This window comes from Cariama cristata, unplaced genomic scaffold (assembly GCF_000690535.1).
Source record: "Cariama cristata isolate BGI_N322 unplaced genomic scaffold, ASM69053v1 scaffold6032, whole genome shotgun sequence".
Classification (NCBI taxonomy): Eukaryota; Metazoa; Chordata; class Aves; order Cariamiformes; family Cariamidae; genus Cariama; species Cariama cristata.
Window position 1 is genome coordinate 607 of NW_009601993.1, and position 26,409 is coordinate 27,015.

At 39.3% G+C, this 26,409-nt stretch overlaps 1 protein-coding gene across 1 annotated transcript in view; it reads left to right on the plus strand.

Annotated features, from left to right (window-relative positions):
• Positions 1-1,877: 1,877 nt before the first annotated feature.
• The window catches only part of LOC104169669 (voltage-dependent L-type calcium channel subunit alpha-1C-like), a gene marked incomplete at both ends in the record, with an annotated part of 56,571 nt that continues 32,039 nt past the window's right edge, over positions 1,878-26,409 (plus strand). Inside the window, 2 exons of the mRNA XM_009694534.1 lie at positions 1,878-2,017; positions 9,774-9,913. Of these exons, the coding sequence (XP_009692836.1) occupies positions 1,878-2,017; positions 9,774-9,913 (280 nt within the window). The remainder of the gene's footprint in view (positions 2,018-9,773; positions 9,914-26,409) is intronic.

Genomic DNA, 26,409 nt, shown 5'->3' on the forward strand with positions numbered 1-26,409 from the left:
TTTTGTGACAGCTTGTCTTACTTTGCAAATGTGTGCATAGCGCTTGATCATTTGGGTCTGACTATGATTTGTACAACAGTTAGTACCCGTTCAGTTATCGGCAGCAGTGGAAAGAGAGGGCTGCCAGGGTAGTCCCTTCTAGGAGCGTGCAAGCCATTATGGAGCTCTTTTCTGTGGCCAAGCCCATGGCTGGACTCCTGGTTGTTAGCACTTACGTGCCAATTCCTGTGCTGAATAAAATAATGCACTTACTCTTTGTAGAACTGGGGACATAGTAGTCACTAGTATTGTTTGTTATTGTTTCCTTCTCTAAGTTCAAGGGGAGGGAAATCCTTAGTGCGCTGACCTGTCTCCGTCTGGGACAACAATGGACAAATTCTGTGCTGTGGGCACATTCAAAAGCTTTACAACTGGATCGGATAACTAAAGAATGATACATTTTCTTTTTTAGGTGTTCCCTGTACTAAGCACTGGTGATTACTGCAGGCATTGTGAAAGCATTATCTGAGAGAAACCAGCAACATTTTAAAGGACAAATATGTGCATGCTACTGCCAGATAGAATTTCTCAGTTTTGTAAAATAACGAGTCAATGTAAATGTGCAGATGAACCAGAAATTGCCTTTTTTGATCAAGGAGTTGCTAGTGAGTTGTTAATTACCTGGAGCTGAATGGAAGATGTTCAAATGGGCAGCTGTCAAATGATAGAAAGATTTTTTGTAATCCTGCACGTTTTGTATTGCTATATCATATGAAAGTGTTATACATGCATTTAACTGGACAAAGGAACAGGGCAATTGCAGTTTGGAGCTGAAAAGAAAAATAAAGTAGTGACCTGCCTGATTGTCTTGCTGGGTAACCTGGAAGATGTGTCCAGTAATGCCTAGGATGTTTTAATTTGTATTTATCTCAGATTTTTATTTCTTTAATGTGGACATTCACTAACCTTGTAGTTTAACCTTGTAGGGACCTACCATCCTTTTACTGTCATCTAGTTTTCACGTATTTATTTCCCACTCAGCTTGCCACGGAGCACTTTTGTAGTGATTACCAAACACTGCAGTTTCCCTCCTACTTAGGTGTAGGTCCCTACCGTTTCTGCAACACTGCTATTCTTATTCCACACTAGGGCTAAAAACCCCAGAGATGAGAGATAGTGAGCCCGTGTACTGACTCCAAAAGCCTTCTTGCTTGTCTTGAATCAGACTGTACTGTCACTGGAAGTGACTTTGTTTTGGATATGCTTAATTGCAGCCTGCCTTTCACAGGGTCATGTATATTTCTGATGGAATGATTGAAAACCTCTAGCATTAGTCAGCCTGATCTGTAAATCATTTATCACCAATATTCAGCCTACCTATTCCCCAACAACAGAAAAGGGAATCCCAACGAAGGCACGGTTTGACACATGCATCAGTCTCAGATGGGCCCCTCTCTTTATTTCTCCCTCTCTCTCTCTCCACAATATTGCTTTCAGCAGTGTTTCCTCCCCAGAGGTAGGAAAGAACTGGATGCAGTTCATTCTGATGGCTGACAATATTTGACAATGTACTCTGTAGAGGGCTTAGTGCTAGAACATGCCAGTTGACCCTCTCACCTCCTTTGCACAGGCTTGGGCAGTGGTTAGTCCCTGTCAAGGCAAGGGCAGCAAATTTCAGAGCCTGACCAAAATTTACAGCCAGTCCTGTCAGCCTGGCTGCAGACTATGCAAGTGTGAGGAGAAAAGCCCTCTGGCAAGCCATGCCTGTGAGATGTACCCAAGTGACAAGTCTGTGGGTTGGAGGCTGCATGGCTGGAGCGTGACAGAAAAAAACATTCTTATCCATGGTTTGTCACTCCTGCTAACAATTGTCTCTCTTGTTCTCTTATCTTCCCCAGGAACGAGTGGAGTATCTCTTTCTCATAATTTTTACAGTGGAAGCATTTTTAAAAGTAATAGCATATGGACTTCTCTTTCACCCCAACGCTTACCTCCGCAATGGCTGGAATTTACTAGATTTTATAATTGTGGTAGTAGGGTGAGTACCAACATTTTGTCTTTGAATATACTGCACACGTGGGGATACTGGCAACCTTTGGGAGCATGAGGGTGGGTGAATGCTGGGTACATTACGTATGGGTGATGTTAGAGGTTGTTGTCCGTCATGTTCCTCCTACATCCACCATTTGTTTCTCCAGTGTTAGCCCTCCTGCAGACTCCATGTGTTTTACGAAGTTTTACTGTGTAACCTAAAAATACAGGTAACTCACTGGTCTTCTGCAGGTATAAGCTGATTCATGCTAATTTTCAGTGTTTAGCAATGATTTACCTTGAGATAAATATTAAGGATTGACAATCAGTTGATGTACGTTTTCTGTCTGGTATCCCTTGCTGCTTAGCCTTTTCCAAGGCTCTTAATGGCTGGCAAGACATGGAAAGTAAACTGTTGTTTAGGAACAGGGATAAAGAGAGGAAGCAGTGCAAGGATGTTGGACAAATTCAAATGCCTGAATATACTTAACTAGAAGAAAATCTTGTTTGTAAATCTGTATGAATATTAAAAAAGAGTATCTAGGTGGGATGCTTTAATTAAGATTAGAGTTGGATGACAAATAAATTCTGCCATCTTGTGAATTTTTACTGATATTTCTCATTCTTAAAGATGGATGAAAAATTTTAATCCCAGGTTTTCATACTTACAAACAAAAATAAGTTCTTCAGTTCAATTGCACTGTTCTGCTGGTGATTTCAACACTTATGATTTTGACCCTTTTAATGTTTTAACCTTTTTAAAGACTTAATTTTACTATTGTAGATCAGATTGCCACTTTGAGCTGCAACCTTTCTAATCCCCTTATTCCTCTCTGTGTTTTTCAAACTTGGCATTTAATTCATTTGAATAAAAGCAAAGTAAAACACCTTTTGCTTTTTCTACCTAAAGGTAAGAAATAAGTAAGGAATTTGAATTGTGGTTGTTGAAGGGAAGAGGTGAAGGATAAACTATGCCTGAAGACAAAGAGAAGAAGTATTTCTTTACCTGAGTAATTTGTCCCATCCTCCCACTCCTGCATTGTTAAATAGTTTCATCACCCACAAAAACTTGCAGTCTTTTCACCTCTTTACCAAGGAAACCCTGCATGAGTTCCTGGGGAAAACATCAAAAGGGACGCTCTCAGTCATCAGACCTCCCTCATAATTTCTGCTCCAAACCAAAGTTGATCTAGCTCCTTGACCATTTTTATGGTGGCCCCAAAAAATTATGTCAGCAAACTGCTGTGTGCTACCGAATCCCTCTCACTTTCTATTATCATGGGGAAAAGTGGGTGGAAGGAGAATTCCCAGTGAGGGAGAGGGAGGACAAGCTGGAACCTATTCTTAGTCCCAAGACCTCTCTGCCCTCACGTGGGCATAATGCTTCTCCTTATGGTAATACCTGATTGTCTTTCTTCTTCATTCCTACCCATAGCCAGAGGATCCCACCACAAATTAGTAATTGGAAATTGGAAAATCTGGAACCTCTCCCCTGGCATTGATGTCCAATTCTGTAGCTAGTTCTGCCTTTGAATGCCCTCAGATATCTCACCTGATTGGGAATCACTGCTTAAGTTGAAGAAAGATTGGAGAAAAAAAGTCCTGTGAATGTGATTATTCCCTTTTCATTTTTATGAGAAAGAGACTTTTTAAAGAGAGGACGCTTCACCTTTTCTTCTTCCACTGGAATAAGAACAGGGCTCTAGAAATCACAGGGCCACATTAGTTTAAGTACAGTGCTTTTCAATTTTCCTACTAGGGCAGTTAATCAGCAAGATGATATTCAGACTGAAATTAATCCCCTTGCCAATGTCAGAAGCTGCAGCTCTCAGCTCTTCTATCCACTCTTGCCTCCAGCAGCTCCTAGTCACTAGGTAGGGAACAGAAAATGTAACTGAGGAGAGATTACACGAGTATAATAAACATGGCCAAAACCCCAAGGTCTCTGTTAAATAGTAACAATCTCAAGTGACAGATTCCACTTCAAGGCCAGATGGGTTCTTTTGATGTTTATCTGTTTAAACTCACTCGAACAGTACCACAGCCTAGGCTGGGGCACTGCTTTTTCTCTCCACAGCCCCTCTGCAAAATCGACAATGTGGTACCATCTGTTCCTGTTATGCCCTGTCTTCTTTTCCTAAGGGCTGTCTGAAACTCCTCAATGACGTTATGTTTAAATTTCAGCTTATTTGAATATTTTGTTGGGGAGGAAGTCCCATGGAAAAGGTTTAAAATAAATTTTAAAGAGAGCGAGAGAGGAGGAAGAAAGCAAGTGCTGGTAACGCTTCTCTCTGGTCCCTTTCTCTGCCTATTGATGGAGCTATTGGAGAAAGCTGAGTAATCTGGACACGGCTGTCGCACTGGGCAGAGGGATTTATTTTGTATGTGGGGCAAAGGATGGCATGGGACTCAGACTGGAAGCATCAAGTCTCAAACAACTGTGGTAATTGCCATTCATGCTTGTTCTGCCTTAGGAACCATCTTAATTTTCAAGGATGATTGTTCTTGCTACAAAAAATAGAAAAGCTAGGTGGGAAGTACTTCCTCAAGTACTATTGGAAGTTAAAGGAGCAAAAAAAAAAAAAGAGATTTTAGATCCTTTGTTTGTCTCTAAATCCAGCTAGTATACACTGCTTACTACATATATCTCAAAGAGATAATACAGCACAACTGGATTCCTTTATGTTAAAACATACAAGTCAGGAGTGAAAGGAAAACGGACATGCATAGGATCAAGCATAAATTCTAGAAGGGAGTCTCAATTTCTATAAAAACTTTTTATAACAGTGTGCTTGTATACTTTTCCCTGTCTTCTGAAGATAGGTCCCCTGGTATCCAAAGGGATTTTAGAGTCAGTGGTTCTAACAAGGCCACAGGAACACGCAGCAGCAGCAGAGGGGAACACTGAACACCACTGCTATGTTTTCTGGAGAAAGGATGCACTGTAGACCTGTGGGCTTGTAACTGCTTATCGTTCTTGCAGTGTGGGAAATCTGCTTATTCATCAGCTAAGACTTTTAAAGCTTGATTCTAGCTTATCTTTAAATAGTCTATGACCCTGCCATAGCAGCACCATTAAATGCTGCTTTGAAGAAAAATGTCTGTGTGAGAGTATCAGTCAGAGGCTCTGTGGATAAGAACATTATTAGTTAAGAGTTGAGATCAGAACCCTAAGCTGCCTAATAGGGCACAACCCACAAACACTAATAATTAGTCAAATTGTTTCCTGCTTCCTTCAGTTTTACTATTCCTCTTTTGGAAAACATTAAAACTTTCAGATATAGCAGTGATGTCCTTTAATATTTGGGTGTTGGAGGAAATTTCTCTTGAGAGAAGGCTAACTTGACAGTGTTGTGCTAGAATAATATCTGTCTTTCCTGGCAGTGCTGTGGTTTGTCTGCCAAGCACAGTCATTCTCCAAGGACCCATAGCTTCTGCCAGAAAAAAAGCTGTCATAATTTAAAAGGCAGTCTTACTTGGGAAGGTAAGCGTTGAAGGTATTTGGAAAGGATCTGAAATTCAGAGCAGACTGGAAAATGTGGTCATAGTATATATCTTTCTGAAGACCTGTGGGGAATTTCTAAAGGGCAGACCCAAATACTTTCACACTCACAAATCACAGGTGAACTATAAAACACTGAAAAAAACCCAATGTATTTTACTATTTCTTTATACCTATGAGGATTCTTTCAGTTATATTTTTCTGCTGTTTTTTTGCCTTAGAAATACCAAGCCCTCTGTTTTCTTTTTATATTCTGGAGGCCCTTGACAAGTTCTTTTTTTATGCTATAAAAATCAGTGTGCCCTCTCCACAGAGAGTGAGATGAAGAGCTGTAGAGCAGGTTACAGCCTTATCATGCTGCTGTTGGAGTCATCTAGCAAAGCTAAAACCTTTTTGATATTTCAGATGTCAAAAGGGAAACAGAAAAATATAAGAAAGGAAAACAGTGAAGCTAGCTTCATACTTCACAAGTAAATGTAAAAAAAAAAAAAGTGGAGTGTGTCCATACATGCCTGAGTGTGATAGAAATTTATTTTCTGCTTTATAGTTCATGTCTGTCAGAGGAATTCAGTTTAGGTATAGTCATGTCACAAGTGAAATTCAGAAATCAAGGTGCTGTTAATTGTGCTTCATCACTGGAAAATACTATATCCAAATGAAAACAGGGCATGAATTTAGGCTGGCAGAAAATAGTTAGCTGGAAGGAAATAAGACTGATTTCTGCATTTCTTTTTAAATGGTGAGATTTTCAGTAGCCATAAGAGATTAGCCCTATTGCATTTTTATATAATCCAAACGTTGGTTTCTGTGTCAGCACAGTGTTCTTTCACACCATGCTTGGAGCATGCATCTCAGCTAGCTCACCTACTGAGAAGAGCTGTACCTCACTCCACTGTAGTTACTGTAAGCTTTTCCCAGAGGTTTTCATCAAAGAGAAGACTTTTCCATGTAAATATATGGTAAAGGGGCTCTGGCCTCACATTTTATATCAGTAGCTTAACATTCATCCAGGTCTTTTAGGACTCGAAAACAGCTAGCTGAAAAACTGGAAAGAGTCTATAGAGCTCATAGAAGCTACAAACTGCAAATGGGTTGTGCAGTTTTTTCCTAATAGAGGATAATGAAAGAGGGCTATCAGAAGCCTTACTTTTCTATGTCTAATCACCATTGCTATTTCTGAACAGGGCTTTAATTTAAATCCTACCCGCCTCCCTGTGTCGTAATGAGTTACAACCAAAAAAGCATGTGGTAGTTGTAGCCTCTGTGTCATAGATGTCTGCCCGTGCCCTAACTCAGAAGGCAATAAGGACAACAAAGTAGGATTGGCAAAATGTACTATAAATTTGAAGAGTGGAGTAGAGATTCAGTAGGCCAGATTGGGCACTGTCTAGATCACAGTACAAAAGGGAAAGAAAAAAAAATAAATGACAGAAATAAAAAGTTGTATTGCATTAGTAAAAAGCAGGATTAGTATAGGGGGAGATATTAAGCACGGAGTAAATGCGTTAAAGCAGGATTAGCAGGAGTAATGCAATTCAAGTTTAAATGTAGGTTTTTAAATGAGAAAAAAGAATTACTGCAAATTATTCCTGAAGTATGGTAGGCAGATGACTGTGGGGACCGCAAGAAAGCACATTTAGCGCGTCGACACTGAAGCACATGAACAGGGCCACCTGGCCTGCAGTGGAGCTGCGTTGGTCTGGGAAGGTAGATTCTAGCTCCAGTGGAGTGAGCTGTCATACTGGTTGTGTTTCTGCTCCTCCTAAATTAATTTAGGACACGTATAGCTTTTCTTAGGATGCAGAATTCTAGAACAGCCCATGGTTTGCTCATTGCGTGAGTGGCAGGAAAAATGCCCTTGCTGCCAGCTGCCAAGAGCTACTGTTTGGTAAAACATGAGGCCAGTGATAATGGGGATCAGGAGAATGGACCCTCAGTTTTGCACAATTGCTGACTCAGAGTTCTTTGAGATTTCTTGTCTTCAGCATTGCAAGAGAGCTGAAAAACAGCATAAGAAACCTTTTGCAGTGAATTCTTTTTCCTCCAGATGATCCCAGGAGACTGGGGCTGTTGTATAGGTATGTCACCCATCATCTAATATGGGAATTCTGTTGAGTAGGAAGATAGAAACATTTGAATAAGAAATAGAGCATGTTTCTAGAGCTTAATCACTAGCTTACTGAAAATATATTAGGCCAAATTTGACCTACAGTGTTTCTATTATGAAGACCAGCAGAAAATTGTAACTGTATAATTTGTGTACACAGCTCAAGGAATACATACACTTCAGTAATTCATGTCCTTTCCATCAGCCCTTGTTTATCTCTCTCTGTGATAGCTGTAGTCAATGCAGTATTTCTCATACGCTCTGTTTTTGTCTTCCCTGCATCCTGCTTCTCAGTCTGCAACACCTACAAACTCAGCATCCAACCTCCCCACACACAGTTTTTCCCACGCTTGTTACCTAGTTGTTAAATCTTTCTGCAGTGCTTGAAATTGAGGCTTTGAATAGATCCAGTTAGGAGTTCCTCAGTCACAGCTGACAAGTTTTATAAGACTCTTTATATGAAATTTGAAAAAACAAAACAAAACAAAAACCCAAACAAAAAAACCCCAAAACAAAAAAAAAACTGCTTAAGAAACTACTTTTGCATTTGCACTCCCCTAATCCACATTTTTGTGTGGATTTAGTGCTGAGGAAATGCATTGGCTTAGATACTTCAGTAAATTAATCCTTTTTCTATTGAGCGCAAGCTCCCTATGTTTGTGGCCCTATCAGTAAGTTTTAACCGCAAACTGCAGGCATTGGAGCTCCTTGTAAAGCAACCAGGCAGCTCAGTTTCCACTTGGTATGCGGTTTGGTGGCTCTGTGGAATATGCCAGTCAGGGCATATAGATGAGATCCTGACAATGACACTACAGACTGGGAAGTCTGAGAGAGAAATCAGCCAGTGCTGAATCCAGGCCACTCCAACCAGGCTGTTTCTGGTATCGCAGGCAGCTTCTTTAAAGCTACCTCTGTTACTTCTGTGGCACACTATGGGCCAAGGTGAGTCTGCCACTCACAGGGAAGATTTTCTACAGAGCATCAAATATCCATTTAGACTGGAATAGCTTTTAACCTCTACTGAATTTGGCTGGGTTCAAGCTGATGCTTTCAGCCTTGAAGTCAACGTCATTAGCAAATTCATGAGGAATCCATCCTCCCACAAAGGTACTAATGTTTTACCAGAAAAATGGAAGCTGCTTCCTGAAAGCTAATTTATTAAATCAAGTTCTTATTAACACATTGGGTGAGCCTTCAGCTCTTTCACAGAAGAACATTGTCTTTTCTGACTTGCTCTGCCTTTTCCAATGCATTTTGAGTGAGACATCTTCTCCTTAAAGCAGCTACTCCTACTAGCCAAGATAAAACATTGACTGATATAATAAAACATTCTAATAATAAGACTCCTACAGTTTTGTGCTTTCCCTAGCCAATGCATCAGAGGATTTACAAATGGATACACAAGCACACAATCTGAGCATACTTCCATATCTAAAAATTTGCACCTTGAAGGACCCCTGAGTTTCACATCAAGTTCTACCTGCAGTGACCTTGGTGAATCTTAATTCCTTGTAAAATGGGTGACACATAATTAATGATTGGATTAATTATGGATGAAGATTTTTTTTTCCCCAAGGTGGATTATTGGTTAATAAAGATAGCAAAGTATTGGTAGCAGAAATGGTAACCCCCCAAATTTGTGCTTTCTTGCCTTTCCACTCAACTCCCACTGAGTATGTCTGGACTGTCTGGTAAGGAGAGCCTGGAGGCTGCCTTCAAAATCTGACCCATGTGCTCTGCTTTTGGTGGCCCTTTCAATTTGGCACTAGACATTGCCAGAATGGCCATTTTGAAGCACCCGTCATGCCCCAGCACGCAGGGCAGGGAGCACACCTCCATCATGTGCTACCAGGCAGGCTGGGTGCTCTGGTGGTCTATAGCTGGCTGCAAGGAGCCATTAGGCTGAAGGAGGAGCACGTCATGTTTATGTCTGCTCCAGAAACAAGTGTTTTGCAAAAGGTATAGACATCACCATTAGGCTATTGCATATGGGAAAAATCTGTCTCTCTTCCACCGTATGTGAATGTCGAAGGAGATGTTTGACACTCTTCACAGGTCTGTGAGATAGTTTGGGTGATATGATGAAGATCTCTGTTCCTGTTTAGCCCAAGCTTTGCTATCTGCCTACAGATTGTTTCTTCTTTCTTTTTGCAGGCTTTTTAGTGCAATTTTAGAACAAGCAACCAAAGCAGATGGGGGGAATTCAATAGGAGGAAAAGGTGCCGGATTTGATGTTAAAGCACTGCGGGCTTTCCGAGTATTACGTCCGTTACGGCTGGTGTCTGGAGTTCCTAGTAAGTAACATCATTGTTTTTATTTTATGTATGTCTGTGGTGTGTGTGGCATGGGGCAGAGTAATTTGTGTAACAATTTTGAAGATGGAGTGTGATGCAGATTATTTTTGGTGAGTGTGGGAGATCTTTTTTCAAATTAATGTATTCATGACAAATGTTATATTAATCAAAGGATGACCAAACCAGAGCTGAAGGGGAATGGAAGTTTCATGGTATGTCAATCTGACTGTGCAACCTTTGTAAACAATGAAAGTGGGTGATCCAAGATTTTAATGATTTCAAGCAAAAGATCCTTTAAATAATTATGAAGTCACAGTGCGTTATTGGTATCATAAATACTTGACCTTGATGGAAATGCTGTATGGTCATTTGTGTTGATTTTGGAGGGAGAGGAGCTTTTTCATTAAAATTGCATTTTCTTTGCATGTGATGTTCTGATCAAGAGCACTAGGAACAATTTAGAACCAACAGGACACAGGGCAATGACACAGTCATGTTCTCTGTTAGTCTTATTTGCTTAAATTATTTGTCATGCCTCTGAGAAAGTCCTCAGGCAGCTTTTGACAGTCTAACATGCATTTTCTTATTTACAATGAAGGTATGAGTAACTGGGAGTCTGATAATTCTATTGTGGAGGTGGAATACGGACATCACAATGTGGGAGGATTATACCATTTGTCTTGAGAGTTTGTTGTCGATGGGACCTGTTGGCCTTTTGGAGAGAGGGTTAGTTGAAAGCTGTCATTGCTTTCCATGTTTGTAGCAATGAGAGATGTAGTTAGCAGGAAAGGAGTTAATCTTCTCCAGAATAGCTATGGAGAGAGTTTTGTTTATTTTTATTTGGGGAACTTGCTAGTTTGATATCTTAAAGTACTTCTAACCTTAGTCATTCAAAAGCCTTCGGTCAAGTTACCATAAAATCTGCAAGATTAGTTTAAAAATCATGATTTATTTGTTAGGAAAAAAGTGTAAGGTTCTTTCTCTTTGGCTTTTTTTCTGACCCACTAGGTTATATTAGAGCCATATTTGCAACCTTTTCTCCACAACCATAAAGGGCAGAAACTTTTTAAATGAAAGGTGAGAATCTCTGTGAGAGGAGCTGAAGCACTGAAAAAAGCAAAAAATACTGAGGCAATTGACAGCACTACTATTAGGTCTCACAAAAAGTCATGCCTGGTACCCTGTCTGCAAGGCATCAGCTTGTGCCCAACTTGGGGTTACTTTGGGCATCAGTGGGTAAGCAGAAAAATATTGAAAGGTAAATGCTGTCTCTTAGACAACTAAAGGCCTTCCCCTCTGATACAGAGCCAACATCCACTATTCGTGCCACCTCTGTCAGGGATTACTGCAGCAGGTTGTTTCACGCAGACAATTGTGTACCATGCAATACCTTCAGTCCATGCAGAACGCAGCTCTGCCTTTGGCCAGATTTGTCTCACGTCTGTGGTCTTCAGTCTGCACTGGCACTCACTTAATTCCTGGCTGCAAATTAAGGTTTTGTTGTTCTTTCCTAGCCTTTCTCTGATCTAAGTCTTTTGGGGCTTTCTAGGTGCATGTTCCACTCTATGGTAAGGGGAAGGTACTCGAATTTAAACTGCTATGAACTGGAGTGTTCTCAGTGAGATGCTGCTTATGCTGGGACGTGTTCTGAGAGTTGTTCTGACATAGGCTGAGCTTAACTGTGCTTATAGTTCTTGCTGTTTTGGAGAACAACATGTGTTCCACAAGACAAAGAGGTTTTGTTACTACTGTTCAAGTCTCTTGACTAGTGCTCTTAGAGGACTAGAGGAAGGTGAGGCAGCCAAATTTGACACAGTTCATATCCATATGCATATATGATCTTGATCCCAGCATAGACTAATAGTCCATTTGTGGGTGTTCTCATCAAAAGAAGTATTTAATTTGCACCAGAACAGAGCCAGGGAGCCTGGTGCATGCTAACAGATATTTGGTCTAGATAATGAAATGCCAGTGAAGCAGGCAAATCATCAACTTGACCTGACAGACACTGTCTGTTAGTCTTTATGGTTCTGACTACGGACATATTTATTGAACCAGGCTTCTTTAGGGCTGGTGTGTCTTTTGGAAAGCCTACTGAGGTCTGTAGCTAATACGGCCTCAGTCTTCACTGGATATTTTTTAATTATCCAAGTGTCTGTTGATTAGCCTAAATAGATGTTATCACATCCATATGTATTAGAGCATAACTTTTCTCATGAGGCTTTTTAGATAAGATTGCCTAAGCCAACCATAAATAGTACATTACAGGATTACATTATTACATAATAAGTTAGTGCAGAGGTTTAGAAGTCAAAGCTCTGGGTGCAATTCAAGTTCTGTCCCAGAGACATCATAAACACCAGTGGGCGAGTTACCAACATTGCACTAGCTGTGTTTGCCATTCATAAAGAAATGCCTTTTGCTTCATTCCCCTTCCAAAATGTAGTAGATTTTTCTGCTGTGAGGAGACAACTCACACAGGTTTGTCCTAAAATTACATGAATGTAACATGCACTGCAATTTCTTCTCACTTAACGGATTCTGTAAGTATATGGAAGCAGCATCTCATTAGTAAGAGGGAATCCTCTGGGTCATTGGCAGCTGCCTTCTGCATGGAAAGCCCAACATCTGCTGCTTGGCTTGAGGTCCAGATCTACCTACCACTATTTGGAAACAAGCATGTGAAGCACAATGATTCTTTTAAACCAAATTTATGAAGCACATGGTGAATTTTTGCATGAAAATCTTAAACTCAGGAGGATTGGGGTTGAGAAATAGTTTGTCTGAGGTAGAGAGATTGGTGTGCATCATATTTTTTTCTGAGTCAAAAGGAGCTTGCATGGATTTTTTTCTCTCTGGCTCAATCCGAAGGAAATAATCCAATTTAAGAGGGACATATTTTGTATTCAGGTTCAAGCATTTAGAGACTTGTTTCAAAATATAGAGAGTTTTCACAGAAGTCTGATTAGAAATCAGGGAAAAAACATGAATTACCTTCTAAAGTAAATTACTAGTGTCCCCATTTTGCAGATGGAAAGACTGAAGCAAAAGTTCAAGGTTTAATACTCTCAGAAGTGGCTTCTAACTCTCCATGTCTCATATTGGCTACCAGTGCTAGACACCTGGGTCAACACAGGTATCTGAAAGCTTCAGATAGATGGATAGAGGATGTTAGCCTCAGAGCTGGGAATTCTTTTTCTCTAAGTCCTATCCATGCTTAGTTCCCGAGACTTGGTGCTCTCTTGCCAGAAAACGTCTCAGCAGAGAATTCAGGGACTGTTCAGTGCAGGAAGTGGTTCATCTGAAAAAAATAGTTTGAGTTCCTCCCTTGAAAACTTTTTTGGAGTAAGAAGTACAGTTTTTGTTGTGACTATGTAAGGTGCATGGCAGAGCAGTAGATTCAGTACTTCCCACAGATCTCATCCCAGTCACAGCTCTCATTCCAGTGCTGACAGTTGCTTTGTGAAATAAATAAAATTTAAAAGGGATAATTAAGCAAACTCTTTTTTTAATTTTTTTTTTTTTTATTTCTAACTCTTTTTAAAGTCATACTGTTTCTGGAAAAATGATCCAATCCCAGTCTGTTTAGTCTGGCATTAACTGGTAAATTAATGGTGAATATTTTCAAAAGTACATGGATGATTTAGGTTTCACAGTGGTAAGTCACTTTTGAAAATTAGATATAAGCACTTTATATCATTGATACAGGCCAGACTTCACTGTTCAACCATTCTGTTACTGTTGTACTAACATAATTCTTGTAGTGCGTACTTATTTCAGTTGCTGAAATAACTTCACTGCTCGTGTACCAAAGAAGTCTTTGTAAAAAAAACTTCACGTGTGCATTAAAGCATCCATCTTAGTGTAGCATTAAGATCAGTATATTGGTTTGAGAGAGAGAAGGAAAACAATTCCCTTGACAGACCTAAGTAGACAAGTGCAAAATCAGCATTTATACCAAAACTTAACCGCTTTAGTGTCTTGGAAACTGTTACTCAGTAGCTCCTTTGGCAGGAGTGTAAAGCATTGCAAAGCTTTCTAGGGACAGAAGCAAGTGAGCCCTTTTGTGTTAAGAGTTTTCTGATGATTACTCTTCTATCTCCATTTTACATTATTACATATTTTAAAACTTGTTTTAAACGTTTGGTGCTTGAGGAGGGCGAAAAGAAGCATTGAATTCAGCAATGAAGAAGCGTGATCCAAATAAAAAAGAAAATCAAACCTGACTATTGGGAAGGGCAATCAGTTACTCCTACGCATGCTAACTCATGCCCATTTAACTTATTAAATTCCTTTTCTATCACCTTTATTCATGCTGCTCAGTTATACCACCTCATAGAGTCTGTTCATCCTCTTTATGTTGTACTTCCTCTTGATGTAACTACATTGTTGCCACTAGTTACTGCCTATCTGATATTTGCCAAATTTAATTTACAAGCTCTTCTAGATAACTTGAAAGCCACATAATTTGTGTAGATGTTGTGCTGCTTACTTGTATTTTCAATGAGATCCTCTGCTGACCACCCAGATTTATGTGGGCAGAAGACCATGATATCCTTACCAATGCTGGAGAGGAAACGACTGTTCCACTAGAACAAAAACTTGCAATCTTTTTTCTTTTTTTCTTTCTCTCTTTTTTTTTTTTTTTTTTTTAAAAAAAAAAAACAACAAAAAAACACAAAACCCCAAACCAAAACAGAAAAAGCTAAGCCTGTGATGTTTCCAACCTTCACTGGAGTCTCCTAGCAGGAGAGACTTACTCAAAGGCAGTGTAGGTTGGTCTACTGGAGATGCAACAGTCACATAACTGGGGAACAGAGGGTATGAGCAAAAGAAGCTAGCCAGACCCTCCTCATGACAGTGCAATGTCTTTTTGTCAGTGAAACAACAGTGTGTAACTGGCTGAGTATATTTTTTTTTAATTAAAATGAAATAACACCAGAATTTTCATGCATTAATGCCTCGAAATGACTACCTTTATTTAAACAACTAACTAGAGCAACTAATTTTTCGAAATGATGCTGCTGTTGAAGTCCATGATTGCTCTGACTTCATGTGAAAATTGAGCACCTTCAGACAAGGTGAATGAAAAATTCACACATTTTTAGATTTTTGTTCTGTCTCATTAAAATTAGTACATTTTCCCCAAAATACTCTTCTCTGTCAAAATTTAGAATGTTTTCTCAGTCCCAGCAATGTTCTCTATCCCATATTCATTGCAGTGTTTTCTCATTACCACCGTAGTTTTCAATCCTTATCCCAAACTCTATGGCATTAATCAGATTGTTTCTTTGAACTTTGTAGTATGTAGGAAAGTATCCTGTCTTTACTTGAAATGTCCTGATAGATCTGAGTCATTCAGGTGTGTATATATGATGCCACATTCATCACATACAGCAATGAAGATGAGAGCTAAAAAAGCCCCTGAGGGCTCTATGAGAAGAGTAATGCATGAGGAAAGTTTTGCCCATTTGAGAGATACTGGATTGGCAAAGTCATCCAGCTGGGTTTGTTGTTAATTTGCCGTATTGTTGCAGGTAGGTGAAGCAAGGAAATCCCAGGGGTGATAGAACTGGATTTTTTTCTGTCTAGGTTTTGTCTGTGTGGGACACTGCCTAAGTACATTGTGCATACTAAATTATAGTCAGTTTTTTTGTGAGAAGGAAAAGAAAAAGGCTTTCAAATGCTTACAAGGTGTTTAGGCTATAGTCTTAATTTTCCAATGAAGATTGTTCTTAACTCTAAGACTGGCAATATTTCTTTTTTTTTTTTTCTCCCCTTTTTTAAGGAATATGATCTAATCTAATAATTTCAAATCATAGGGGAATTCTGTCTGTATGATCTCATAATTCAGATACTCCTTGATGAAAGAAAAATATGAGGGGACTTTCATAGCAAAATATAGAGTAACTTACAGAGTTTAAGACAGCAGGGACATGTCAGATTCACCATGGTAATCCTCCTAATGTAAGACTAAGCAAATCCTCTATCTCATGTTTGATTCTAGGACTCTGAATTTGCTTTTGAGCAACTTATATAGAATAGGGTTTTGATGCTCGTTGCCTATCAGAAGGCCTCTTAGTGCTGTGACCTAGAAACTATACTGAAGTCTTAGTCTTCAACTACACGTGATTTTGAGGTAGTGTACCTAACCAGGGGAAAACAGACATAATGCTTCCTTTCTTGCGTAATCTTTGTAAAGCTGAATTTGTCTAGAGGACAAATTGAACTCAGGTGTAGTTGAAGCATCCTCAAAGCCGCTCTTACCCGGTGTGTGGAGAAGGCTAGGCCAGTAAATAAGGATCAAGCACCATGCAGAGAGCCCAGTTTCTGCTGCAGGTATGCTGCTTCTGAAACCTTACATTGTACCTGTACTGTATAAAGCAGGGAAAATGAAATTATTATTTTTAATTACCCTTATGCCCTGTCCCAGGGGAAATTCACTATTCTTATTTGTAGCATCATGTCAACTTGGGTGTGCTAAACCACTTTACTGGAGGGTGAAGATGTGACCTAGAGCAACTCTACACATTGTTAGCTCTTTCTGTGTCTGAGTGTGGAGTGGTGACATTCACCTTGTTCCATCCCTGGCACCTGACTGTGTCTGGCTTGTGATTACCCTCCTGCTTGGGCTTGTGATGCCCTTCCCAGACACCGAGACAACGTAACTCAATCTATTGCAATGATTCCATTTTGCAGCTGTTGAAATGAACACACCCAATGCAGTTATGTGGCTTGCATTTGGGATTTTTTTATTTTTTTTTTAGTTCACAATTGGAATTTTCAACTATAATTTCTCATTGTTTTCTGTACAGCCCAAGAAGATCAACACCACTTTATATAGTTGAGGAAATAATGTAACTGAAGTAATAATCACTGAGAATTCAAGAAATCCAAAGTGACATCTCTTTTGAGAACCATGCATTTTTGGAATATGGCAAAGAAATGTGAGCCATTGCGTGTTTCTATATGTTGAATAGCACATATTAAGTCTTAAGTTTTAAGCAAATACTAACTAGTGGTCAGGAAGACAATTTTTTTTTTCAAAATGTGTATGCTTCTAGCAAAGTATAGTCGACAGTCATCTGTTTTGCACATGGTTTGCGTTTATACACTGTCACTGGTGGAGCTAGGGTCTTAAATTTACCCTCCTGATGCATGTGAGGTTATGGTATAAACAGCATACCAGTGGAGAACTCTGGCTTGTCTTCAATGTAAGGAGATAGAAGTGGCCTGATCAAAGCTTCCAAAGTGTGAAAAGTTTATGTGTAGGTACAAAAGAGTAGAGTAAGCTGGGGGACACAATATACTTGGCAGTTTACTGCCACCAAACCTATGTGATAAAGGTCATTGACAACAGAGAGAATTGCTGCAAATACATTTGGGCAAAATTTGGCTTCCAAATCTTAATTCTGCCTTAAACTTGGTTGTTGTTGCATTTAATAATGTCAGCTTTTGCCAAGTCCAGTTCCTTTCTTTTCTCTTGGGCTCTGAAAGCTGTAGGAAGCGTGCTCTCAAGCAGATTTCTTACATTCTCCTTCATTCTTGAACAAGACTTCTCAACCATCTGTACCATCTCTCCAGCACATACAGCACTGTGTGAGGACAAGTTGCACCACCTTTCCCATGTCGTTGCCTAGCTGTTTTTAATCTCAAGTGGCAAATTCGTTTTGCTTTCATTACAAATGCAAAGTGAGTGGAAAACAAAAGGAGAGAACAGTCTGAACCAAATGTCCTCATTAAGCATATTTCTTCATAGTTAGCTTAAAACTCTACATGTTTGCAAGTCCTTTATTTACTTAGGTCACCCTTACTCAAGGGAGTAATTTGATCCCAGTGTAGCATTTCCCATAGGTAAAGATCATTCCTTTGAGTAGGGCTTACACAATCAGGACCTAAAGCACGTTTCCTTGAGTGGTACAACCTGCAGACTGATGTAATTTATGGCAGAAGGTAACCTTGTTGTAGCAAAAAGGAGTTTGTCTTAGTAAAGATTAGTCAGAGGCACAGACCTCTTGTTGTAATAAAGATTTCTCTCCTATTTAAGGAACGCCAATGAAAACAGGGAATTTTTATTATTTAATCTTGGCTATGTAGCTCTTTTTAAAATAGCACTAACTGTGAATGTACCCAATAACAGTGTCAGTCTTTATCCTACCAATTACTGTGTGTGCTGGCATGATTATTCAACATGTCTTCACAACAGAACAAAACAAAAAATTCCAATACCATAATGTGGGACCAAATGAAGAAAATAAAACCCACACTGACATCAAAGAGCAGATGTGGAGACAGTCAAAAAGTCATAGCTTGGTTTAGTAAGAGGTTTTTCAGAAATGCTCTGCTCTGGATGGATCAGATTTTCTTTCTAGCACCTTTTTTTCGTTCTTCAGGCAATGCCCAGAGTGCTTATTCAGAATGGGCGTAGAGTATGGCTCTGAGAGGGAGCCCATGCCATCAAGATTCTTGTCCTAAAGCATCTGAAAATCTAAGAATGCCATCTGCTGTCTTCTAAGAACAGTTTGCGTTGCTGTTTAGATATGCTTTTGTTTGGACCATAAAGGAGCAGAAGTATACATACAGATTGTAGCTAACCGGTATCAGCAGGAGTGTGTTGGGTTCCCAGTTGCTCACTTGTAATTGCTGGCTGTTGCTGTCTCCCTGACGGGCGAGGGAAGATATTGCTGTTCCAGATCAAAATAGTAAGGAAATGATCTACTCTGTTTTCTTCTTACATTCTTTCCCAGATGACATCTCTACTGCATCTGATGTTGTCCCAAGCTTACATTAAATGTCATTTCATACTTTGATTCCAGTTGGCTAAATTTTGTTGTTGCTTATTAATTTAAGATCTTCTAAGAAATGATTGAAGTCCTTTGTTCATTTTCCTTAGAGTGAAGGTGCATCTATTAATTTGTTACTGAACTGTTGGGACTTTTTAACATACCTGAAGCTTTTTTTTCATCTCTGAAAGAGGTGACTAACACACACTCCCAAGCAGGACACAAGAGAGTTCATAGAAGAGTGTTTTGCTCAGGACACAAGGCGGTACATGGATGCTCCATGACTCTGGCATCATTTGAATTAATTCTGTTTGTCCCAGCCTTCCAAAAGCATTGTTAGATGCCTGTGGTCATTGCTGTGATTTTCACAAAGCATTATCAAAATATCAGCAAAGCACAGAGCAGCAGACCAGTCAGATAGTTCTCTCAACCATTGAATACTTTTTAAGTCTCCTGTTTAGTCTCCAAATAAATTATTTTTTCAGTGATGATCTAAATTTGTAACAATATTGTATCTTGTACAAGTACTATAGGAGGAAAAAAATCAAAGCACACTGAACTGAGAGAAGGCAAATTTGAGGAAATATATTTAAAAATTTCAATGGCTACAGAAATCTATTGGAGACCTTCCCTTTCCTCTCTAATCTAGTTTCTCCAAAATCAGCTACTGCCTTCTAAGTTACGTCTGCTTGATATTACACTGCTAGTTGAGAACATGAGAATATTGGCTGGTATGAACAGCCAATAAACTTTTCTATGTTTAAGGTGTTCACTGATGGAACAAATAATTCATTGTTCTGATCATGGGGAAGTATTGACCAAAGGCAAAATACAGCCCACTTAACCTGCCCAGTCTCTTAACATTTTGTCAAAGTTTCTGCCTGAAAAAAGGGAAGGAGATCAGATGTCTGTCTTAATCTCTCTTTTTCCCAGAAGCAAATCCAATTCCTGTTTAACACATGTAACAATAACCTATGCCATATGTGTTTTGCCCTTTGTTGCAACTATTTTTTCTGAGTTGTCTGAATAGCTATGCCTCTTATTATTTCAGTTTTAGATTATCTTCTCCTGGTTTGCCCTGCCGCATCAATCACAATTCAAAAAACATCTGCTAGCTCTCTGCAAAGAATCTTTTTTTCAGCTTCAGTAATGCTAAAGCTGCTCAACATCAGTTTTACATCAGAAGCATTTTTTGACAGAAAGTCCCTCATGGAATAAAAGAAACAGAAGAAACTATAAAAGTTCTGGTTTTGACACTTTTTCTTAAGACTTACTAAATTTTGATTTAAGAGTGGAAAGATCTATAGATATTCAGTTTCATTATCAGATTACAAAACCTCCTCACTAAATTTTCTTCAAGCATCTCATCTTTCAGTCAGATATCATTCTCGCAGAGGACTCCCCTTTTTGAAGGCAGTAGTACACACCCGGTGTGAGAACTGGGACATATCAAATGCTATACATCTTAGAAGTATAATCTGTTAATTTGTTTTCTTTTCTGTTACTGTTAACACATTAACCTAGCAGCCTGGATGACATTTCTGTCTTGATTTGCATTGGCTGTTGGGTTTAGTGATTATTTTTTTTTCTACGATAACTTTTGTTCCTTGTTGTTCAGCACATTTCTGAAATGAACATTTTTCATAGGTTGTAGTTGTACATTGATTTTTCATATGTATTGGAAGTTACCAAAATATGAAGTTACCAAAAGACAAATTTCCTTTTAATCAGGTTTGATGTCTTGGTCAGAAATCAAACCAATATGTCCATGTATCCAAACACACAAGCTTTACAGAGGCCTGTTTTACATCTAATAGTTCTATTGTTTGGTATAAACAGTGGCCGATGAAAGAATTTAGGGTTGAGTCTCACCCTTGCCTTCACAATATAAATGAAAATTGAAACTCAAAATTTAGCCCATCTTTTGCTTTTCACATTCCAGTGTTGAGATCAGTATTTCACTTAAAATCTTTACTTTGGAGTGGGCCACATTCCACTCCGATTTATATTTGTAGATTTCTGTATCTGTAGAGAATTTAATGTAGCTGTTCAGTTTGCCGCAGGAGAGCATTATGATTCCCTCTTGACAGCTCATTATACGTAAAAGGGAATTCAAAATAAATAAATGTTTAGTTCCAATGTATTCCAGCAATACGTACATAGTCTGTACAAAAATCTTTTGAATGGTGCAAATCATAAAGAAAGTTATAAAGAAAGTAAATATCAATAAAGAACCATTCTTTTGTCTGACAAATACATCTTTGTGAAAACTGCAACCATTAATTTTTCTGTCCAAACATATTGGAGCTACCTAGTGAGCTAAAGGAGGCTTTGCTTATTATATCAGAAGGCTTTTTTTCCCCTAAAGCTGTTTTATTATCTGATGCCTGCAAGCAGAGTTTTAAGTCTAATCAGATTTATGAAAATCAAAAGCAACAGTCTTACTAGTGTGGAAAAGAAAAAAAGCTGGAGTTTTAGGTATTCTGAGATGGGACTGATTAACCACGGAATAGATGAGTCCCTAAATCCAAACTCTCTTCTTAAAACGAAGAGGCAAAGTTGTTCAGATTTGTCTGACCATGTCTTTTCAGGGATTTTGGCATTGCACAATGCATTTTCATTAACAGCATTTTTAGTGGTTTAAAAAGAGAAAACAAATCCCAAGCGTGCATCAAGACAGTAACACAATGATCATACATCGTGTGGTTCGCATATATTCTTTCATTACCTGATCAGGTAACTTTCTACTTTTAGGTTCTCAAAATACTCCTAGAAACTCTGTATGACAGTGATTTTTGAAAATGTCATACTATATCTCTCCAGAGCTTAGTCCCAACTATGCCCATTAAGCACTATCCAAAGTTAAGAGGTGGTGTGAGTTTTCTCCAGGACTATATATCCTGTGTTTGTCGTATGCGATGCTGCACTTCTACATAAATAGCCATCTAAAGAGAAAGTTTTAGGGTTTATCCAGTATTTCATCCCACTTTTTCTGTCGTGAGAAGGTAAAACTTGGTGTAGCTCATGGTATACCAGTTATGATAGGCTTGGAGCATTTATCCTGCAAGAAGATTAATTTTTGTCATCAGTATATTTTTCTCCAAGTACTACAACACTGTAATAATATCATCCATGGATGCACTTTTACATTTGCAGGATCCCTGTTAACATTTGTTACCTTGCTATCTTTTACCTGTTCTAAACCTGTTCACAAGTGATAAGTTAGAGCATCAGGAGAAGGAGCTCAGACAACTAAAAGGCTCTTTGTTATTTATAAGAGAGAAAGGACTATTTAGCAATTAACAAAAGGGGCTAATGTCCACTTACCTAGGGAGCTATGAGAATAAACAGTTAAAAACAATGCTGTTCGTGACCCTGGGATTTTGGTAACTTTACAAAGGTATTTGTAACCCAGCAGTCATTAGTCTTCCACTTAAATGCTGGTACACTCGCAATTGAGACCCAAGTGCTTTAAGCCTATTTGTGTTACCATGATGCTTTAGCACTTACAGGTGTCCATAGTTCCTTGGTTCAAAAACTACATCCTTAGGACACAGTAATACACGTAGTCATTCCTCAGAGCTGTGTACAAACTGCATTTGACGTTCTGAAACAAAGCTCTTTTATCATTATCTCAGTTCAGATGTTACTTAACTATTGGTTTGGGGGGTTTTGTGTTCATTTGACCAGACAAGACAGTACAGCATTTTGACACATTCCCATACAAGTTTTCTGACTGAATCCGGTGGCACAGGACTAGACCAAAATTTGCTCCTGGACTGGAGCTTGAAAGACTGCTGTCTGTCACAGTTGTGCTTGAGCATTAAGAAACTAAAAAAAAAAAGTACAGCTGTGATGGATCATTTCACTGAGAACTGGTGCAGTCTTCTGCCCAGACTGTCTTTGGTTTTGCGTAGCTCTGTAGGCAGAGTGGTGAATAAAAGTTCTTCCTATTTGTCACCCTTCATAGTGATTAAGTATAGGTAAAACCTTTACAATAAGCCCAAGAACAGTTTTCTCAGACGGTCCATGATTGTCTTGTCAGCAGAAAATCAAAACTGTTTCCTGGGAAAGGGTGACAGCTGATCCTTGCTGGCCTAGGAACTGCCAGGGCTCCTGCATGCTCTTTACCTGCATTACTTTCAGCCCATCTTTAGGAATCTCTGTCTGGCAGTGAATACTTGACCTCATCCTCCTTTCTCTCAGCATAAAACTACTTTATGGCACACTGTAGCCCTTGTTCAAAACAGCCACAAAGCCAACTTACTGAACTTCATTTGTGTTTTTGCTCAAAATGGTCTTTTTTCTGTAATGTGCAATTTTCAGTAGGCAGTTAGTTGTCACTTTTCTCTCTGTGCTCCTTCTCTATGTGCAGGTAGCTGCATGGGAGGGACACCACACTTCCCCCCACACCCACCCCCCGACACCCCCGAAAGCCTGTAGATCTTGCCTGGACCTCATCCTCAGCTGAACTGAGCTAAGATCAAATGTCTGGAGAATAAAGTTGAGCTTGTAGGAGCTGCCTAATGTTTTGGGACTGGAAAGATGAGCAAGGTCTTCTAATCAGCAAGCAACTTTATAAGAAAGTGAACACTTATGTACTTTGAACAAAAAACTATTCGAAAAGGTTAAAGACCCCCAGGAGGGGAGAGGAATGCTTCTATGAGTGATAGAGGTTTCTTCCAGCAGAGGGGCAAAGAGCCTAAGGCAGCGTGTACATTTATCCAACCATCCTCCTCAGGCACCCAAAAGCTGGGGCTGTGTGGCCACCATGCTGAGGGCAAACTGTATGGTTTGATTGTCTAAGTTAGACCAATCTGACAAGCAGAGGATACTGAAGATGATTTGCTTCCCAAGATAAAAGGATCCAGAAGGAAGAGCTGGAGTTTGTTGTGGCTTTTGTTGTTCTGCTGTTCCTTTCTTGCCTCAAAGGATGAGTCGAGGGCAGTATTGCAGGACTTGACAAATATAAAACAATTACATTTGCATACACATGTCCATTTGTATGAATCTCCTTTTGTGTGTCTGTGTATTTCCATTTGAGAAGTCAGTAAGTACATGGTTTGAAAATGGAGGAATGAGAACATTGGGAGCAGATGCCAAAACTTTCTTTTTTTCTATTCATTCCAGCACGTGGTTTTGAATTGTATGTTCATATGTTTAAATGGCATTACCTGCTCCAAAATAGTTACTGTTCAGCTTGAAAAGTGCCTTTCCTAGTTTTTCTTTTTCACTTGAGCTAGTTTTTTGTCCTGTGTCACGTCTTTCCTTCCTATTCCAAGACCTTCTGTATTATTCTTTAAATAGAAATGACATCTGCAGCCCTGAGAACGCTGCACTACACCCACAGAATTTGCTTTATCTAGCAATCTGCCACTAATATTTTGAGACTCCAGCAAGACAATAAGGGACTACCTCCCCAAGTTGTTACTGTACAACTGTCCTTAACTGAACTGTGCTATATGAGTTCCCTTTGCAACACTGGTGAAGAAAGTCCTCAATGTTTTCCCTCACAAGTCATTGCAGGTGTACTTATCTAACATACCTTGCCATTGTTGTGGGCCATTTTGTGATAAAATAGTGTCTGCCATTTTCCAGACTTCTTTTAAAATTGGTACAAAACCTTTCATATTTATGAATATTTAATGGTTTTCAGTTTTCTTAGCCAATACCTTTGTTTATTAAATGATAAACATTCACTTTGGGGAACATTACTGGTTATATTGCTTGTGCTTTGGAAATAGAAATAACTAGCAACAGCCTCTTAGTGCATCATCAGAAATAACTGTGATTTGTGGGTGCGCCTAGCTCATGGCTGGGCATGGTGCATAAACTCTACCACTTAAGAGTGGTTCCCAGAAGTGATCTGACTCAGGCACTGTGCTGAGTCAGAAATCCTCCCCTGCTTCCTCCTTGCTTGCAGAAAGTAGTAGTTTTCTTCTGAACTATATTAACAGAAAAATAATTACCTCCCACACCCTTGGCTCTGGCTTAAGTATGAAAATCTGTGTGCGTTTGTGTGTGTATCAGGAGGTGGAGGAGGGATGGATGGAGTTGAAAGTCCTCTGCTTTCCCTTTTATTCCTGATCATTCCCAGAAGATCATTTGTATGAGACCATGCCTGCTCATACTCCTGGTTCAGGCAATGCTACGGTGTAGGCAAAATATAGCCCTGCAAAACCAATGGAGGAGTAGACTCCAGATATGCTTTCTCTGAAGATCTGGACATGACCTAATATGATATGAACAGGAAATCACCCTGTCCAGCAAATGAAGTTTGATCCAAAATCGAAGACACATGAAAATGTGAGATAGAGTTGTGCTTGGAAAGGCCCAAGTGTTTTTTCTGAGACCAACCTACTGTTAGTTTCCTTGGATAAGTTCCATGGCGCAACAATGCCAACTGCGTTTTAGCAGCTGGGTCTGATGCACTTTTTTTTCGTGCCATCTTGCTGAGCATTAGTTGAAATCCAAAAAAGCTTGTAAATACACAATGGACTATGTAGGTAATCCGATTGCTTTAGGTGAAGACACTTACATGCTGAGAGATAAGCACATTCTTCAATAACTTCCTGAATTGATGAGACAGCAACCAGCCCCTCTCATGATTGTCTTCCTGAGAGAAGAATACAGCATCATATAATAGCTCTAAAACACCTGCAGCATCCCTAACTGTATTTCTCATAGCTTTGAGAAATATCAATGTTGCTTTGTATAAATTCTTTTCCTTCTTTCTTCCCTATTCCCTCTACTCCCCAGCCCTAAACCTTTGGGTTGATACAGTCCTCTAGAGGCTGAAAAGGGCTTGATCTGGTATAAAAAGCAATGTTGTTCCCATGTAATAAATATTTAAAACGTTTTATCATTGTAAATAAATGCTAAATTCTGTGAGCCCAGGGAATGGCATTAACATGTTTTGCTTACTGAAACATTTATGGAGTGAGTGTCAGCCAAGAGGTTTTGGTTTTTGGTTTGTTTTTTTTTTAAGGTAAACTGAAGTGCTTTTAAAATAAATACTAAGAGCTGTTTAAGATCTTCAATTATTAACAGAAGGAAAGTGTGGGCTGAAAAACTGCAAACAATCTCTTTTGTGGCACTTTCCCTAACCTCTGTGTAGTTATCTCTTTGTCCAGCGTGGAGTGAGCTCCTCAAGGCAGATGCTGTGCATTCACAGATGTCTGGAGAGTGTCTAGCACATGGAGAGAGCTTCCACAAATGATCAAGTACATTTAGAATGCCAAGTATTTGAAAACCATTCATTTTTATACTTACTTGCCAGGATACAAGCTCAGGACTCTGTTTATGGTTGGCCAATGATGGCATTGCCAGCCTTTGTAAAACAGTGTAAAAACACAGCTCTTCACTCTGCTGTCGGAAGGCAGTTATTGGCATCAACTACTTGAAATCCAGAGGCCAGCTTTGCAGTCTGATCAGGTCACCAGGCATTCTGATTTAATTATGATTATAAGCTGCACAGCTCATTGCTTGGAGTGCAAGCCTTATCTCCACAAGGGAGAAAATGCCAAAGATGTGCAATGGTGTATTACAGCGAGCATCAGGCAAGTGGAACTGTGTTGACCCTGTATTGTGAGTGCCTGTGTTGGATGATATCCATGTGTCACAGTGTGCAAAGATTAAGAGCATGCATGAGTTGGGACAGAGAAGTAGTTTTTTTATAAGTTCAACTGTCTTTTCTCCCTCTGCACAGGGAAA